Genomic DNA, 15,652 nt, shown 5'->3' on the forward strand with positions numbered 1-15,652 from the left:
ATGCGGGACTCGATCCCGGGACTCCAGGATCATGACCTGAGCCGAAGGCAGTCGCTTAACCAACTGAGCCACCCAGGCGCCCGTAGAAAATCTTCACTTTATTTTGAGTTACATTGGCACTTACTTTATTTTTTTATTTTTTTTGGCATTCATTTGAATTGTATTCTGAGCATTTTCTACCTTCAGTGGTAGAAAAGGTACCTTCCACCTTCTACTCTCACTAACCAGGAGGGTATGCTCTTTCTTAAATTACTCTTTTGCATGTTTGTGATTACTATAATAATAACTCTACCTTATACTTGTATAGAGATTTTTATTTTTTTCAAGGTGCTTTCACAGATAGTATCTCATTTGAAGCTCACAACAATCTCTTCAGGTAGGTAGGGCTACTACAGAAATTTCTGTTGATGAAGGACCAAACTGAAGTATAGAAAAGTTAGTACTTGGTCTGCTGTTAGTGGCAGAACCCGGGCTACCACAGAAGTCTCTCACCTCCTAACTTACGCTCTTTCCTATTACATCGTGTAAGCTTTTCAGTTGTTTTAGTGCCTGGTCTTGTGAGGAGTTAACTAATTTGTTTATTAATTATATGTTACCCTGTTTGGTCATTTCCTATATAGATGAAATGCTTAGCTCTTGTCCTAAAAGAGCTTTTATGAGAGACAGAAAATGTTCTGATGTAACTATTCTTTGGGCTCTAAGCAAGTAATGGTGATCACCTGAAGGATTCTCTGCTGTGAACCCCACATAGGGTGATTGCCACTTTATCCCTGCATTTTCAGGCCATGTGATTACAGCAGGAGCAGCATCTGACAGCAGGACCCTGACTCCACTAGATTGACTCAGGGTGAGCAACTGGCCTAAGCAGGGCCAGTCGGTGCCTTTTCCAGGAAATTATAGAACTAGACTTGAAAAGGACGAATGAGCCTCTCTTCAGGTCTCTACGTTATATAAGGTACAAAGTTCAGCAACTGACAGTGACTGCTCTTCCATCATGTGGCTGAAATAGTAAAAAAAGTTACAGAGAGAAGGAGAAAAGTAAAGCAGACACACAAAGAGGAGAATAGACAAGATGCATGAAGAAGAGAAGACATCAGGAGAGGATTCAAGACACAGGGAGAGGAGACGTGGCATTTGATGCCTAATGGCATTTGAGTCCTTCATTGTAGTTCTAAAGGCTCGCCTGCATTCCTTTGCTTGGATCCTTGAAACAGCCCAGTATCTTTACAATAGTTATGTTTTTTTAATAAGTTGGAATGAGTTGGGTTTCTGAATATATCTAGTCAAAGGAGTACCAATAAAAGTATATCTGAAACAGACTGGGGAATTTGGGAAGATTTCCTGGAGGAGGAAATGTCTGAACTGAATCTTAAATAGCCTAAAGGAATTAGGGGGAAAAAGGAGATAGGACTATTCTAAGGAGAGTGAACTATATATACAAAGAATGTGAGGTAAAACATGGTACATTTGGAGGAGTTGCAAGTGTTAAGTATGCTTGGAACATAGGACAAGAATAAAGGTGAGTCACGGAGCTGAAATTTGAGAGACTGGCAGGGACTGTGTTCTTAATTGCTTTGTGAAACATAAGGTAGGACTTCGGATTTAATTTTAACATTAGGAGATTCTCATCAAAGGATTTTAAGCAGAGGAATGATGGGATGACGATTCTCTTTAGAAAAATCATTCAGCCAATATGTTATACAGGATAAATTGGAAGGGATCAAGACTGAAGGCCTAGAAATACCCAGAATGTAATAGGTACTCAAAGTTTGTTAATCGAGTTGCATAGAACGGCTAGGAGAAGATGGATTTGGAAATTAGTAGAATCCACTTGACTTTCTGATGTTTAGAGGTAGGGAAACATAAGAACTCATGTTTCATGTGACTAACAATGAGCAGTGGGGAAATATGAGACTGGACTTTATGGGAAGAGGTAAAAGTGGAGACATAGACTTGGAAGTTGTCAACACGGAAGTGGTAGTTCAGTTCTTGAAACTAGGTGAACTTTAGGAGGAAACGAATTAGCGAGAAAAGCAGAAGGCTAAAAGTGGAGTTCTTGGAAACATTTAAGAATCAGGTCTATTTACCGATTTTTATTTACCATTAGAATGGAAGGACCTTCGGAATAAGACTTTACTTTGCTAGTACTCTATCACCATTACCTAGCCCAGAGGCACCTGACATATGGTAGGAACTAAATATTTTTAGAGTGAATAAAAGTCAAGGGTGGAGGGATTCCACTTCTGAACCAAAATAGAGTAACAGAGACCGGATTTGCCCCCTTGCTTGAAACAACCAAAAAATTGGACAAAGTATATGAAATGTTTTCAAAAAACTGGATATCAGGCAATAAAGGTCACTGATAACTAAGAGACAGGAACCAGACAAGGTAAGCCCTATGTTTGCCCCAGCTTAACGTCTTGAGAGACTTTCTAGGCAATAGTGCAGGAAGGGGGATCCCAGCCAGTTTCCAACATATTCATTGCTTTGAGGAGATGGAGCTGAGAATCGAGAGACCGAGGTGGCCAGAGTTTGCAGGCAAGTACCAGGCAAGAGAACTCTGGAGATGTGCAGAAGGCCCCCCTCTCAAGTATAAGTGCTTGATCTGAGGAAACTAGCTAGGCCAAGGAAAGAACCACCTGGAAGGTTCAGAGGGAATAATACTTGAACTCACACAGGGCCAACAGCAAGACTAGAATGAAGACCTCATAATACACAGAACATGGGGTAGAGTACTCAGAAGTACTCAATAATGGGAAAAGGCCCTAGACTACACATAGCTCCAGTCATGCCTTGCAAATCTTAATAGCAAGACCTGAAAGGATCATACTTTCCAAGTAATTTAACTGCATCCCAGAACAAAGATTAAAAATATTCCTAGGAATACAAAAATATCCAGGTCCCAACAGTGTAAAATTTATAGTATATGACATTGAATCAAAAATTACAAGCTATTCGAAAAAGCTGGAAAATGAAACCCAGATATGACATTGGATATTAGAATTAGCAGACAAGGACACCAAAGCAGAAGAAAAGATAAGTGAATTTGAAAACCTAGCAATACAGACTATGCAAAATGAAACAGAGAAAAGTGAATTAAAAAAAAAAGAATTCGTGAACTCTGGGACAATTTGAAGCAGCCCAAAATATGTGTCCTTGGAATCCTGAAAACAGGATGTCAGAAAAAAAAAATACTTGAAGAAATATTGGCTGAATATTTTTCAGATTTATTGAGAACTATTAGCACACAGATCAATAATCCCAAACCTGAGCAATATGAGGAAAACTACAAGGCACATCATAGTTGTTCAAAATCAGGTATTAACAGAAAAGCTTAAAAGCAGCCAGAGAAAAAAGACAGGAATAAAAATAAAGATGACAACACATTTCTGCCAAACAATTTTACCCACTTTGACCTAGTTGACATTTACGTATCAACTATAACAGCAGAATACACATTCTTCTCAAGTTGTACATGGAATATTTACCAAGATAGACTGTTCTTTGGGCTATAAAGCAAATGTCCATAAATCCAGTGTTTTGGATTTTAACCATTCTAATAGGTGTGTAGTGGTCTTACTGTTTTAATATGCAGTTCCCTAATGAACAGTTACTTTGAACACCTTTTTATGTGCTCACTTGCCATCCGTGTATCCCCATTATTTGGGTTGTTTATGTTTTTTAATTGTTGAGTTTTAAGAGTTCTTTGTATATTTTTTATACAAGTTTTTGTCAGATATGTTTTACACATATTTCTCCCAGTTGGTAGCTTGTCTTTTCATTCTCTCAACAGTGTCTTTTCATTAAGTGGAGGGTTTTTTTTAATTTTAATGAGATCCAACTTTTCAGGGACTTTTTTCATGGATTATGTATTTAGTGTTGTATCTAAAAACTCATCATCAAACCCAAGGTCACTTAGATTTTTTTCCCATGTTCTAGAAGTTTATAGTTCTGCATTTTACATTTTAGGTCTGTGATCCATTTTGATTTAATTTTTATGAAAGATATAAGGGCAGTGTCTAGAGTAATTTTTCTACATGTGGATGTCCAGTTGTTCCAGCTCCAGCACCGTTTGTTGAAAAGACTATTCCTTTCTTCATTGAATAGCCTTTGCTCAGTTGACTATATTTATGGGGGTTTATTTCTGAGTGCTCTCTTCTTTTCCAGTTATCTATTTGTTTGGTCTTTTGCCAGTGCCACATTATCTTGATTATTGCAGCTGCTTTGTAAATCTGAAAATCAGGTAGTATCAGTCCTCTGACTTTGTCCTTCTTCAATATTGTGTTAGCTATTTTGGGTCTTTTGCCTTTCCATATAAACTGTAGAATCATATTGTCTCTATCCACAAAGTAACTCGCCAGCATTTTGATTGAGATTGTCTTTGGTTTTGTCTGGGTAATGCTGGCCTCATCAAATGAGTTAGGAAGTGTTCCCTCTGCTTCTGTTTTCTGAAATAGATTGTAGGATATTGGTATAATTTCTTCCTAAATATTTGGTGGAATAAACCAGTGAAACTATGTGGGCCTGATGCCTTCTATTTTGAAATGTTATTACTTAAGGATTCAATTTGGTTAAGAGACCCAGGCCTGTTTATTATCTATTTCTCCTTGTGTGAGTTTTGGTAGATTATGTGTTTCAAGTAGTTGATCTGTTATATCTGTTATCAGCTACTCTAACCAGGAGTTTTTATGTTCTTAGGTTTTGGGGTGGTTTTTTGTTTTTGTTCTTGTTTTTATCTTGTCCCTTGTCATCATTTTTTTTCATTAGTCCCAGTTTCTAATCCACTGCCAAGTGTTCTCCACTAGAATATTTTCTAGATTATTTCCTGTGTTTCAGCAGAGTACATGGAACATAGTATATACTCGATAAATATTAGCTGGCTCAATCACCTCAGTAGTTCTCAGCAGTTCATAAAGCACTTTTGTGTTCTTTATCTCCTTTCACCTCTGTGTACATTAAGCTGGGGAAGTAGTGAGATCCCCACGTTGCTCGTGAGGAAAGTGCCACATTAAATACCTTTCCTTAGCTTACTCAGTTATTAAGTGGCCATAGCTAGAACATGAACCTAGGTCTTCCAACTCCAAAGTTTAGGCCTTCTGTACCTACCATCAGCCCTGGCGTATTTCAGATCCACCTCCCTTTATCAGGTCCCCTGGAGAGAAGAGAGGGAGTAACAGTTATTTAGACTGAGCAGTTGCTCAGACAGTTACTGTTTTTCCAGAGGAGATGTTCTCATGATAGGAGGTTCTCAAAGATCTTCTTGACCTCTAAATATTTATTCAGACTGATGCTTGGAACCTGAATTGTGCAGCCTTCTTCCATGAACAGTAAATGTTAGGTTAGTTGGGAGTGTTTTTAAGGGACCATATTTATGTTATATAGATTCTGCCTTCACAGTTTGCTTTTATTGAGCTTTCCTCTATGGCAAAAAGTAATTCTTGGCTTCTGAGAAGCTGTTTGTGACTGTCTTACTGAGGAAATTAAAGCAAACAAATGATTTATAATGCTGACCTACTGAGGGCATTATTCATATTTTAAAGTAATGCTTGATTGGGAAAGATTTTAATTACAAAACAAACCACATACATGCTACAGTAGGTCCCAGAAAGCAAGAGCAGGGAAAAGTGGCCATCCATCTTTTTCTAAAGAGCTTTTTAAAAACCAGGTTTCCGTGAAGTGCCCAAGTGTACTCTTCTTTTATGGTTTACAAATAAGTTGAAGAGAAACCTCAGCAGTTATTCATTGCTGAAGAATCTGACATCTTTGGAAAATAATTTGAAAAGCTAGTGGATTGTGTACATGCTGTGCTAGAAGCCTTGAGCTCCCTTTTGCACTTTATAATTTATGTGTTGTCCCAGCATGAGGTAATTTTCATGATTTTGCCTTTAAATTATGCATATTAAAGTGAAATGGACTGATACAAATATAGACATGACCTATAAAGATTTCTTCCTTTTCCCAGAATTTAACCTTTTAAAGACCTTTTTAGTCTCCAAACCATCCTTATCAGAAACAAGTGACAGAGCTTTTCTGTGCTAGAGCTATGTTAGTGTATTGAATGCACGTATTACAGTAGATAATATAATGTGCTTTTTATAAAAAGGTATTACACTCTCCCTTGATACTTTGAGAAATAGCTGTATTTATTAAGAGCTGACCAAAAGCATAATTAAGCATAATTAAGTTCAGAAGCATTAACAAGGATCTATCTCCATGCAAAAAAAAAAAATTAAAAGAAAAAATTATCTGGTGAGTATATGGCCTGAGTTGTTTTTCTAATAAAAGATTAGTCTGAGATATCTAAGGTCTGGCCCTTTATAAATGGTCTGCACATGTTTGACAGGTATCTTTACCTTAGTGACACATTCTCTAGCTGTGAAACGGAAAATGTCCCCGTTAAGCTTCAGTGATGGTTTAATCCAAACTTGTAAACGTGTTAATTAGTACACAAATACAGAGTTTTTCTGTGCCTTTCATTTCTCAAGCATAACCTCAGCAGCAGAGACCAGGAACCTATGGCAGACAATCTTGTGTTGCTCTAGACCAACGAAAAGTACTAAAAACTGATCTTGGTTAGAAACTACTCACCCAGTCTTCCAAGAGCCATCATCAGAGTCTAAAAGAGAAAAAGAAGTAAATACTCCGACTATGTGCTATAAGAGCAGGAAGACAAGATTTCTTCTCATATTTCTGAACCTCTCTCATATGTTTTTCCTGCTTTACAGTCTTGTCTAAACATCTGAACTCACAATTACTTTTAACGCACCAAGATTTTTTTTTTAAGATTTTATTTATTTGAGAGAGAGAGAGAGAGAGAGCATGCATAAGCAGCAGGGGGCAGAGGAAGGAGCAGACTCTCCGCTGAGCATGGAGCCTCATGAAGGGCTCCATCCCAGGACCCCAGGATCATGACCTGAGCCTAAGGCGTATGCTTAACCGACTGAGCCACCCAGGTGCCCCTAATGCACCAGGATTTTAATAACAACCACTCCCTAAGAAGTAACCAGAATGTTACCCGTATTTTCCAGCAAACATTAGCTTATTATTTACTTTATTAGTTTATGTATCTATACTGGGGAGACCAATATAACATGTTAATTAAAAGCATGGTTTCTGGTGTGCCTGGGTAGCACAGTCCTTTGGGGGTCAAACTTTTGATTTCGACTCGGGTCGTGGTCTCGGGGTTGTGGGATCGAGGCCCATGTTGGGGGGCTCAGCACAGAGTCTGCATGGATTTCTCTCTCCCTCTCCCTCTGCCCCTCCCCACTGCGTGCTCACTCATTCTCTAAAATGAATACATCTTAAAAAAAAAAAATACATGGTTTCTGAAGTACCTAGATTCAAATCCCAGTGTATCTGCTTACTAGTTCTGTGATCTTAGGGAATTTTACTTAGCCTTTTTTTTTTTTTTTTTTTTTTTTTACTTAGCCTTTCTGAGCTTGAATTTCTTCATTTATAAATGTTCTGGAAGGAATGTAATGATATGGCACATATAAATAGCAGCTATTTTCATCGTTGCTGTAGAGTTGGACTCCCCTTTTTGGCATGGGAGAGTCGCTTATGTCAGACATAACCTCATATTAGAGTAACGTAATAGACTTGACATACTCAGTTATTAGCAACGTTTTAATTATAATTCTCAGCCTAGCCAAAGGTACAGTAAAATGAGCACACAAATACGCTGATGGAGATAAAAGTTGCATAATATGACTTTGTGGTAGAGCAATTTGGCAGTATATATCAATACCCATAATAATCTTCTTTGAATCTGTAATTTCCTTTCTAGAAATCTCCTCTAAAGAAAGAATCAGAGATTCAGACCAAAATTTACAGCTACCAGCATTTAACAGTCATGAGTGGGATTTGGGAAGGGGGAGGCAAACTTAAATGTCCAACAAGAGAGAATGGTTGAATGACACGTGGTATTTTCACGTGATTCATACTCTATGGCTGTTAGGAAATAATTTGATGATACTGCTCACAATATACTATCATGAAAGTATGTAAAATACTCAAATTCTCTACCTAAGAAATACATCTGTCTCCCTTACGCTTTCTCTCCTTTCCCAGAAACAAAACTAGAAAAAATGTGCATCAGAATATCAATAGTGTTTATCTCTGTGTGGCTGGATTTGTGGGGGGTTTTTTTGTCTGTTTTATTATTTGTTTCTGTACACTTCAGTGTTTTCCAAATTGTACATAATAAACAAGTTACTTGGCATACCTCAATGGAAAAGCAGTGGAGGAGAGAGTGGGTGTCTAGGTGTCTGTTGTTTATCAGTAGTAATTTGATTGAAAAAAGCTTTGGAAAACTGAAAGCTGCTGCTTGGATCCAGAAACTAATCTACTAAACTGAAGTCTTGTCTCCTAAACTGAAGCAATTTAGTTGATGGGGGCCAGGAGGTGGCCCCATGTGGGTCACAGGAAGGGTTGTTGGACAGGTTCTGATATTCAGGTGAATGTTGGTTTTAATGTAGCAGATAAATAAGGGTGCAGAGAGAGACAGGTGATGTTTAATATGAAGGAGAGGAAGCTTCTTGCCGAAACAAAACCAGGGTGAACTTTAATGAGACTTGCAAAAAAGATTGTTAAGTAAGGGGCTTGTACCACTTAAATTTTATTTACCTTTTCAAAATATTCGTGATGGCCAGAGGGAAACCGATATGCATTTCCCCTGAAAGGTTCATAGAAGAAAAAATACTTTGTGACTGTGGGAAAATGTTTGGGTATTCGGCGTTCCAGATAACTTATATATTAATCTTAAAATACCAAGAACAGAATTATAAATTTTTGCAACTTTTTTCTAATTAGGATCCAGTTTATGGAAAAGGAAAACTTGGAGAAATCCAGGGACTTATTCTGGGAATGTTGGATACCTTTAACTATGAACAAGTAAGCTACTTTCTATTTCTAAGGCTGTCCTAAGGTAAAAAAAAGCTATTTCTTTTTTCTTTGCACCTATACTTTTTCTTCAAAAATTCCTGTCTATTTAATGGAAGTTTGGTAGATTGAAGTGTATGCTTTTTAAAAAGTTTTTAAATCTCTTGGTGTATCTATGTATACACACACACACACACACACACACACATTCTAGAATGTGGAAATGCATCAAATTTGGACTCATTTATTTGATTCATTAGCAATGGAACAGCTCTTTTTTTTCCAAATGAAAAGTGTAAGAAACTTTCTGGAAAAATAATTTAACGCAAAGATGTAACCCATGAAAAGAAAGAGTCAGCCTGAGTATAGAAAATTGCCAAAAAAAAAAAAAAAAATTCCTTTTCTTTTAAACATTCTGAAGCAGATAGTTGCCACTAACCAAAAATGGTCATTAGTTTTCCTTTAACTCAGAACTGTCTATAGCATTAGTTCCCAATAGGAGCCAGCATGGTATACAGATTTTTTTTCTTAGTATACATCAAAGTGACTCATGAAGCCACCTAGGAAAAGCACCATTTAGGCATGTTAGATACAGTATCTACTTTCTTAATAATCCAAGAGAAGAAAAGAAAAATTGGGGGTGACAGAGCTTTTCTTAGGGTGTTTAAGAACAGTTTTGCTCAGTGTACCCAGTGAAACAGACACCCCTGCAGGCCTGGACTCCATGTTGGCAGAAGGGAAGCTGAGGGCAAGGCAGCAAGTTTTTGCAGACTCTTCGAAGAGGAGGAAAAGATGGGGTTGATTGGAAAGAATTGCAGTGGTAAGACCGTTAGACCTAAAAATTCTGCATTACAGATAAAATTAAAGGACTAGCAAGGAGGATGGGCAGTATGTCTTCCCATTTGGGACTGCACATCTAAATGATATATATGAATGTTGAGAATTAGGTAGTGTAAAAACAATACTTCACAAGCACACAGAGCCTTAAAAGGACTTAATGTGATAGCTGTGAAAATGTCTTTATGTGGCTTACTGACAGATGTCACAGTCTTAAGTAGATTCAAATGACTTGTAAGTGCTGATTAGGAAAATGTGATCTCTCTGCCCAAGGGAGATGAAAACTGAGTGATGGCCATTAGCTTTTTCAGTGAAAGGTTATTTGAAATATTGCCACAGATGCAGTTTCTATTAAAAACAAAAAGCAAACAAAAAAATGGGATTTTTTGGTTGTTTATTAACGCTTTGAGTCATTCAGAGGGAACTTAGTATAGAAATGTAGTAAATAAATAGGTTTGGCTTTATCTAGTCATTCGAAAGCCATCAGTACTGAATTAAGCCACAGAATGGCAGAGCACACGTTGCTCGGTAGAAACTAATAACAGCCTTTTAATAAGTATTTTGAGAATCTTAATGTAGGCAGTTGCCATTACTTGCACAGCAAAGTTAACCACTTAAGTTTGGGAGTATTTGGTGTTTGTTTGATCAGTGGTGTGCCTTCATAGTATATTCTAACTTCAGTTGTTTGTGGCTGAAAACTCAACAGTGCTATTCCTCCCTCACCCCCTCTGTCTCTTTCACTTAATGAACCATTTGTGTATGTGTGTGTGTGTTTGTTGTTTTGGTCTTTCATAGACCCTGCTGGAAACAACTACTAGCCTTCTAAACCAAGATCTCCATTGGTCATTGTGTAACCTGAGAGCTTCAGTCACCAGAGGACTGAATCCCAAGCAGGATTACTGCTCTATATGTTTGCAGCAGTACAAGAGACGCCAAGAAATGGCTGATGAAATCATTGTCTTTAGGTAAGCAAGAGAAAGGAAATGTTACACATATGGTGTGTAACATGTATGGTATTACCAGGCAGGGATACACATGGATACACAGCCCTAGGCAATCATTCTAGCAGTGAACAAAACAAGGCAAAGTTCCTGTCAGAGACCTTAACATTCTGTGTAGGGGTTGGGAGACTGTATGGGTGGAGACAGTAGAAGATGGACTCTGGAGCCAAACTTTTTGAGTTCAAATCCTGATTCTACCACTTACTTCCTGTGAGACTTTGGACATGTTATTTCATCTCTTTACATCTTAGTTTCCTCATCTGTAAATTGGGATAATAATGATACCTTTTCCTTAGGGTTTTGTGAAGATTAAAGGAAATAAATTACATAAGACACCTGTAATCATGCTGACATATAGTAAGCATTATGTAAGTGTTTTAACTTCTATTATTATAGACACAGGAAGATTGGTAGATTTGATGGTTGGAAGGGGAAGAAGTTCTCATCACACGGAGTCCACTCATTCAACACATATTTATTGAGCTCATACTGTATGCCAGGCACTGGTCAAAGGGATAGGGTACAGTATGAACAGAACAAAGGATCTGTTCTCATGGAGTTTACCTCCTAGTAGTGGGGACAGACAAACAAGTAAAATGCCTGCTGGTGACTATGGTGGAAAAAAATAAGACATGTTAAATGAGAACAGTGTTTGGTGGGGGAAGATATGTTTATATAGAGTGATCAGGGAAAGCATCACTGATACGGTGACTTAATAACAGACAATTTAAAAATTAATAAAAATGTAATAATCACCTGGAATAAAATAAAATATGGTGTAAAGGAATGTTGGGAGCTACTAATTTCGAAAGAGTAATTAGGGAACGCCTCACTAGTTTAGTGACATTTGAATAAAGACGGAAGGGAAGTGGCCATGCAGTATCAGGGAGAGAGTGCCCCAGGCAGAGAATCAGCAAGTGCAGAAACCATGAAGCTGGAGCATATCGGTGAACTTGAGGAGTAGTGAGTGGGTAGGCTTGTGTTGACAGAGCAGAGTGAAGGAAAGGGAAGATGATAAGAGATGGCTTCAGAGGAAGAACAGGCCAAATCACGTAGGAACTGGGTCATTATAAAGAGTTAAAAGTTCTACTCTGAGATGAGAAGCCATTGGATGGTTGAGGATAGGTTTGACATGATTTGGCCTATGTCTTAAGGATCACTTTGGTATGTTGAGAATGGACTACAGAAGGTCAACAGTGAAAGGAGGGAGACCAGTTAAGTTGTTGCAGTAATCCAAGTGAGAGATGGCCCAAGGTGGTAGTAATGAAGTAAGATATGGTAGGATTCTGGATATATTTTGAAGGTAGAGCTGATAAGATTTGTTTATAGATTGGATGTGAGGTGTGCAAGAGAATGGTCAAGGATGAGGCCAAAGTTTTTGGCCTCAGAAACTGGAAGAATGTGGTTGTTTTTTATTGAGATGTGGAAGGTTGGATGAGAGCCATGCAGTGGGAGTAGAGCAGGATGGAAATCAAGAATTTGGTTTGACACACCTGTTGCCTATAAGACATCCCATCTGCATGTAGGTGGTATCGTGAAGCTATGGAACCGGAAGTAATCACCAAAGGAGCAAAGCATAGCTGTAGAAGAGAAAGAGTAGAGAAAGACTATAGAAAAGAATTGACTTCTGAGGTGGTCCAACATTTCAGGTTGGAGAAGTGAGGAGGAATCCGTATAGATGATTGAGAATTATATTCAACACTCAGTTCTGGGAGGCTCATTTCGTAATCAACAGGGAATTTCTTCTTATGAATAGTGTAAGAATTTAATGTAGTACTGACATTTTCATAAATACTTAATCAAATCACAACTGTTGCCTTGGATTTGATGAGACAGACCACTCATGTTGTCATCAAGCTACTTAAATCATTATGATTTTCCCCAATTGCGTTTTTATACTATCTAAAAATATTTCATAGTTTGAGAAATGAACAGAAGTTCAAGTCATCTCCCAGGTGGTTTGCAGTCAGAGTACTGTGATTCTGTTCCTACTGACAACTTGAGTGTACAAATATGTGTGTCCGGATTTTAAAAGAGAGGACAGCAAAAAGTAAATTTCCTTTCTTCCTAACTGTATAACAGTTAGTGCGTTCCAGCTTATTGGAAATCTTTATCACTTATAAATACACTCTAACATAGCATATGTTTGTGGATTTTATGATGAGGAAAGTGCAAATTGGTTGCCTTCATTTTGCAGCTGTGGCCATTTGTATCACTCATTCTGTCTGCAAAACAAAGAGTGCACCATAGAGAATGAGGGGCAGACGAGATGGACATGCTACAAATGCAGCTCAAGTAACAAAGTGGGGAAATTAAGTGAAAATTCATCTGAAATTAAAACGGGAAAGACAGCCCCATCCCAGGTAAGACTTGTTTTCATGGCAACACGGAGTTAGTCTTTTCTTACCAGTGTCTTTCAGGCCTGGCCCCATTTTTCTTGTAGGCCTCCACAAATTTACCTAATGGGTATCCAGTGCATGACCTCTCCTGTTCAGCCCGGTTCAGTATTTGAAGAGCTTCTCCTCTTTACCCCACATTGAAAAACAGGGATTTAGGAGCAAGAGAAGACATTTCCTGCCCTTCAAAAGCTTAAGATCTAGTTGAACAGAGGGGATGTACACCCATGAGTTGGCTGAAGACCCTTTGACCGAGTAGGCGGTCAGCAAGTACAAATGCTGTAGTCCTCACAGTGTCTGTGTGCTGAAGAGTGCGTAGCTGTCACCCTGAAGTGGGGCCAGTGGACAAGGGAAGTACACACAGGCTCTGTGCATGGTTTCCTCAGCTGGGTACCTTTCTTCAGAGAACGGCATGCAGTAGTGTTTATTTGAGAAATTTTCACTGCCTTTGGAATCTGACTAATGGAGTAGATACAACTTCTGTTCATTTTACAGCCTCTCTTTTCTTCTTCTTAAGCAGGCAGTAGTGCGGTTGAACTCTCCTGCTTAACTTTTGGGAGAGCAGAACTTGACAACACAAGGGGCCCAGTGTGAAGGAGGAGCTGTTGCTAGCTGCCATGACTTGATCATTATTCTGTTCTCGATTCGTCTCCTCTTCAGAGTGAGAAGAGGTGTCACATTTGCTGTTTTTGCTCCTTCCTCTGTGCCCCCTATCCTGTAGTTGGCCTTAACATCACTTCGTGAAAAGTTGAACCTGTTGATTTTCTCTCTGTTTCATCAGCTTTCAGTGCAGTTTTAGAAGCAGACCCAGAGGGGCGCCTGGGTGGTTCAGTCGTTAAGCGTCTGCCTTCGGCTCAGGTCATGATCCCAGGGTCCTGGGATCGAGCCCCGCATTGGGCTCCCTGCTCGGCGGGAAGCCTGCTTCTCCCTCTCCCACTCCCCCTGCTTGTGTTCCCTCTCTCGCTGTGTCTCTCTCTGTCAAATAAATAAATAAAATCTTAAAAAAAAAAAAAGAAGCAGACCCAGAAAAAAACTCTGGCTTAGCTTCTCCCAGATAACAGTTCAGAATTTTTATACTCTGGTGGTAGGCATTCGTTTCTGTTCATCCAGTGTGTATGGCACAGTTTGCCAGGCACTGTGCCAAGTGCTGGGGTCCAGTGGTAGACAAGACATTTTGTCTTGTAGAGTATGTAACCAGTGAAGTTACAAACACAGGTTCTTTCTGACACCAAATATGTGGCAACTTTTCCAACACCAGGTCTGACACTAATTCTGTCAATACTCTGGACACCAGCCAGGTGTCCAATAATTCACTTCTGACACTAACTACCAGGAGCTGGCATCAGATTCCAAAGGTTTAAGGATTCATTCACACAAGACTACTCTCACTTCAAACACCAGTTGCAAATGGGATGCCCCAGTTACCCACCCTTCTTGCTGACTTGACAGATTCAGATGTTCCCATGATCAACCCCCCTGTAGTTTGATAATTCACTAGAGCAACTCCTAGAACTTAGGAAAATGCTTTACATTTACCTGTTTATTAAAGGATCCAACTCAGGAACAGCCAAATGGAAAAAATGCGCAGGACAAGGTATGGAGAGGAGAAGGATGCTTCCATGTCCTCTCCCAGCACACTACCTCCGCAGTACCTCAGTGTGTTCCCCAACTCAAAATCTCCTTGAACCTGGCCATTTCAGGGTTTCTGTAGAGGTCTCATTATGTAGGCATGATTGATTAAATCATTGGCCATTGGTGATTAAACTCAATCTCTAGCCCTTCTCCCCTCCCCAAAAGTTGGGGATCGGGGGGCAGGACAGGGGATGGTAGAGCTGAAAGTTCCCACCCTCTAAGCATGGCCTGATCTTTGTAGTGACTAACCCACAACCTGAAGCTATCTAGGGGTCCAGAGATACCAGTTATCCCATTAGTATATAGAAGGCACTCTTATCACTCCAGAGATTCCAAGAGTTTAAGGAGCTATGTACCAGAAACCAGGGACAAAGGCCAAATATATATATTTTTTATTATGCCACAAGTATTTGCAGATGAACTATGCTGTAAGAGCAGATAATGAGTAGACTTAATCAACATGGGAAATTATGGAAGGCTTCCTGGAAGTGCCATGTTAGCTGCCCCTGAAGGAAAAAGGAAAGTAAGCTAGACAGATTTAGGTGCAGTGGTAGGTAGAATGAGGGATACTCTAGGCCAAGGGAACAATATAGATAGAACAAAACATAGCATCTCTGCTGTGAAGCTAGACATTGAGCATGACTGGACCAACAATATGAGAGAGTGAGTGGTATGAGGTGAGGCTGCTGTGGTAAACAGGAATCATATTAATTACTCTGATGATTGTACCAGAGAAACAAGGATGATATGGTGCACCTGGGTGGCTCGGTTGGTTAAGTGTCTGCCTTCGGCTCAGGTCATGACCCCAGGGTCCTGGGATCAAGCCCCATGTAGGGCTCCCTGCTCGGTGGGGAGCTGGCTTCTCCCTCATCTCTGCAGCTCCCCCTGCTTGTACTTGCTTTCTCT

At 39.3% G+C, this 15,652-nt stretch overlaps 1 protein-coding gene across 6 annotated transcripts in view; it reads left to right on the forward strand.

The window, feature by feature from the left end:
* VPS8 (VPS8 subunit of CORVET complex) overlaps positions 1–15,652 on the forward strand; it is a 244,539-nt gene that overhangs the window by 185,702 nt on the left and 43,185 nt on the right. For 5 of the 6 annotated variants that reach the window (XM_081830850.1, XM_081830876.1, XM_081830874.1 and 2 more), the window contains 3 exons: positions 8,812–8,892; positions 10,513–10,682; positions 12,916–13,081. In XM_081830850.1, the coding sequence (XP_081686976.1) occupies positions 8,812–8,892; positions 10,513–10,682; positions 12,916–13,081 (417 nt within the window). Of the gene's footprint in view, positions 1–8,811; positions 8,893–10,512; positions 10,683–12,915; positions 13,082–13,634; positions 14,000–15,652 lie in introns of those variants that run through there. The other variant, XM_081830885.1, reaches the window with a different exon arrangement.

Source organism: Leptonychotes weddellii, chromosome 1 (assembly GCF_054177405.1).
Source record: "Leptonychotes weddellii isolate Sample4059 chromosome 1, ASM5417740v2, whole genome shotgun sequence".
Taxonomy (NCBI): Eukaryota; Metazoa; Chordata; class Mammalia; order Carnivora; family Phocidae; genus Leptonychotes; species Leptonychotes weddellii.